Genomic DNA, 3,957 nt, shown 5'->3' on the forward strand with positions numbered 1-3,957 from the left:
GGGGGGGGGAGAAAGATACATATTTGTGTTGAAAGTAAATCCAAAAAATCACAAATAGCCTTAACATTACCATCCATGAAAGTCTGTTCAAGATAATCAATGATCTGAGTGGCCTCACAAATTATGTTTTCCCCGTGGATAAGGACAGGCACTTCTCCAGTTGAGTTCAAACGCATAAACCAAGGCTCATTGTGCTCACTCAGGGGCAGACTTACATCATGTTCCTCGCACTTCAATGCCTTTTCAGCAATTACCAAGCGCACCTGGAAGAGTTCACACTGGTTACTACAGCACACCTAAGCTTTCAATTAAATCACTGGCCTGGATACCACTAAGCAGCTCTCTGGGCTTCCCTGAGTTAACGTTTTCAACATTCTTTTCAACGATTCATATTCCTGGAATTAATAAGTGAGATGTATTCTAGCGTCTTATTCTTATAAATTAGGGGGAGCGGGGGACGAAACAAGTAATGAAAATGGTTCTAGCTATATTCATTGTACTGTCAGCCTCCCCATCACACCACTTTCTTTGCGTCCTAAACCTACTTATGCGTCCTTTCCAGTCAGGAATCTGAACTATGGGTATGTTAGACCTTGTCGAAGAGAGTGAATGCAAGAAAGAGTAAAATAAGTGGATTATACCGTTGCACCGAGGCGCCTGCTCTGCCTCAATGTCCGAGGCCCAGCGGGCAAGGCCTCTGGGCCAAGTACTAAATGTGATGCTTTTTTGTCGCATTTCATGAGTGACAGTGCCTGGGTCATAGCTTCTCCATCTCAGAATGATTCTGCCCGCTCCCCAGCAGACCGCATTGCTGCCCTGGCGGGAGCGCCCGCCTGAGCTAGGCCGGCTGGGGAGGCCGGAGGCCGCGTCCCGGGTGAGCGGGCCGGCGGCGTCCCCGGGCGGTACCGAGCGGGAGCTGTCCCGGTGCTGAACCCCGCCCCGCGCCGCGCGCCGCCGCGCAGGCCTCTACCTTTTGAGAGCTGAAGGAATGTGTCCAGTGGTACAGAATGAGCTTAACCTCCGCGTCCGGCTTGCCTTCCGCCATCAAGGGCGCGCCCGCTCTCTGCTCGTCCTGCTTCCGAGCCATCTCGGGGCGCGTGAGCTCGGCCGGGCCTCGCCTGTCCGCCCTGGACTCCTCGCACCCACGCTGCCCGGCACAGCCCTTGAGGTTTCGCGATGCCTCTCGAGCCGGGAAAGACGAGCTCGCGCGGACGAACAGGCCGCTGGGAAATGTAGTTTCGCCGGCGAGAAAGCGGCGGGCCGAGTCTGCACAGGCGCGGGTGTCCGAGCGCAGGAGCGCAGGAGCCCCGGGAGCCTCTGGGAGCCCCTGGGAGAGGCAGGCAGGCGTGGTTCAGGGGGAGGAAAATCTAAAAATATGAGTCCCTGGTGGATAAGGTAAGGAAAAACGATGATAGCAAACCGCTCATCGGGCTTGGAAGCTGCCCAGGTGTAAAGGCAGCGACCTCCCCAGACACTCGGGCTCCTCTTGGAGAGAGTCTGTTCCTTTGGCGGACAGGAAGTTCCGGTAGACAAAGCACCAGAATGAGGACCGTCTTCATCAGAAGATGCGCCTGTGGAGAAGTGCAGATAAATGAATAAGTAAATGGCGATGTGAAACAGCCTAGTGGTTAAACACATTAATTTTACGGTAGAACTATCTGAATTTATGTTCTTGTGTTTCTATTTCTCCATTTTTGAAGTGGAGATTTTATTTTGGTCATAGGGTTTGTGTGAGAACTAAATACGTAAATAAAGTGTTAAACATTCAAAACAGCCCGCCATGTTGTAGGCACTCAATATTATTTACAGGTTGTTGCCTTACAAACATTCTCTTTGTAGCCATGGTCAGAATCATAATTTTATACGTCTAGTCATTATTGTACACCTCTTAAAATGTGGCATAATAAATTGATAAAATTTTCAGTAAATACGTATAAATAGGACCATGAAATAAATTCTACATAATTCATTTAGTAAATGTTTATTGAGCACTGACTATGTCCCAGGCATTGTGCTGGGTCCCGGGAATACACAGATGTGTAAGAGCTGAAACCTGTCACCCAAGATATAAGTCTGGTGGCAGAGACAACCACTACAGATGTGAGGACTGTCTTAGGGTGAACACAGGGTCCTATGAGAAAGGAGAGGCATGCAGCCAACCCAGGTTGGAAAAGGGCCCATGGAGGAGACGAAATCTCATGAGGTCCTTCTTCCTCTTTACAGCCTTGATTGATGGTTCTTTATAATTCTCTCATAATCTTTAAAATTTTTATACTGTCTTTTTATATCCTCAGTTAATTCAAATGCTACAGAAAAAGTGCCTTTTTTTTTTTTTTTTGCCAAATTTGTTTTTTTCTTATCAGCTCACTCTTAAGAAGGGGAAGAGCAAACTTTAAAATCAGAGAGTGAGATTTAAACTCCAGCTCCACTCCTAACTTGACCTCTCTTGAGCCTTCATCATGTGTAAAATGTGGATTGTATAAAACTATGTGCCTACCCAGACTGCTGTGGGAATTCAATGAGAGAATGTATATAAAGCACTTAGGATATTGCCTGGAATGTAGAAGTAGTAACAGATAAAAACATACGTGTAACAGCCCCTCCACTGACATTAAGAGGACATCATATTACACTTGATCCTCTGTCTTTAGGTCTCAAAATTTCTATGACTACCTGTATAATCCTCCTCTTCAGAAGAATTTCACTGTTAATTCTCCACCTCCAGATTCCCATATACACTGTACAATTCCTTTTTCCTTAATTTACTAAATCACCTCAGTATTTGAATAAACTCAATATTCTTGGTAAGCCATCTGTCACTTGCAGCTGAAAGAGTCCTGACAATAAAGCCCTGGTCTATCAAACACTGAGCACTTTCTCCATCACATCTGCCCAGCAGCAAAACCAAATAGTAAACACCGAATGAACTGATTGATTACTGCATTAGTGTTTAGTACTAAGTACTCATATGTGTCATTGGGAGTGAAGACATGTACAGAGCTTCTGAAGGGAAATTTATCAATATTCATCAAAAACCTTGAAAACAGGCATAACTTCTAACCTAGCAATTCATCTATTTGCAATTTAACTAGGATATAACTGGCAAATTCTGACAGTTGGTCCTAAAAAAAATCTATTTCCCCCTTCTTCCATGCAATAGAAATTTTACATGAACACATGGCTGCTGAGAATAAAGAGTACATTTCCCGGGCTCCATTGCAGCTAAATGTGGCCTCAAAGATGTATTCTAACAAATGGGGTGTCACAGATGTGCCACACGCAGGTACTGGGAAACTTCCTTAAAGGGACAGTTGTCCCTGTGCCCCTTCATATCCCATCCTCCATCCTGCTTCCAGAATGCTAATTTGGACCATGAGGAATGGGGTCACACCCTAGGGATGGCTGAGCCATGAGCTGGGTGGGGGGAGACTGAGCCTCTAAAGACATTAGGAACAGAACTACCACACTAACCTCAGTGTTCAAAACTCCAAGCTTTTACCTGAAGAAGAAACAAAGCATTGGTGGCTTCTATTTCTTTATGCTCTGTATATTCTAATTTTTCTATAATGAATGTGTTGCTTTTATCTCTTAAAGATTTGAACATTAAAGGAAAACAAACAGATGACATAAGGAAAGATGGTGTGTGCCTGTTTTTTTTTTAAATCATGATAGAAGTAGAAGAACCACTACACCAACTCTGAATGATCTATAATCCCTTTTATTTTCCATCCCAATAAAAGCCATTGTAGATAATATAAAAACATTATTATTCATTCACATATTTATTCAGAACTTCTATAAAATTGTCTGTGTATTCTGTACCTGTGTGTTTTTGTACATTATAGCATTATTGTGGGCTCCTGAAGGACAGGAGCCAGATCCAGGTAAGTTTATATTTTCAATATACATTTGGTGACTCTATGTGTCCCAGGCACAGTGCTAGATACAGAAAATATG

At 44.4% G+C, this 3,957-nt stretch overlaps 1 protein-coding gene across 1 annotated transcript in view; it reads right to left on the bottom strand.

Annotated features, from left to right (window-relative positions):
• The window catches only part of GDAP1 (ganglioside induced differentiation associated protein 1), a 16,803-nt gene extending 15,541 nt beyond the window's left edge, over positions 1 to 1,262 (bottom strand). Inside the window, exons 1-2 of the mRNA XM_008578842.1 lie at positions 971 to 1,262; positions 71 to 263 (exon numbers count right to left, since the gene is read on the bottom strand). Coding sequence (XP_008577064.1) covers positions 71 to 263; positions 971 to 1,087 — 310 coding nt within the window. The 5' untranslated portion in view covers positions 1,088 to 1,262. The remainder of the gene's footprint in view (positions 1 to 70; positions 264 to 970) is intronic.
• Positions 1,263 to 3,957: the final 2,695 nt, after the last annotated feature.

Source organism: Galeopterus variegatus, unplaced genomic scaffold (genome assembly GCF_000696425.1).
Source record: "Galeopterus variegatus unplaced genomic scaffold, G_variegatus-3.0.2 Scaffold78, whole genome shotgun sequence".
Classification (NCBI taxonomy): domain Eukaryota; kingdom Metazoa; phylum Chordata; class Mammalia; order Dermoptera; family Cynocephalidae; genus Galeopterus; species Galeopterus variegatus.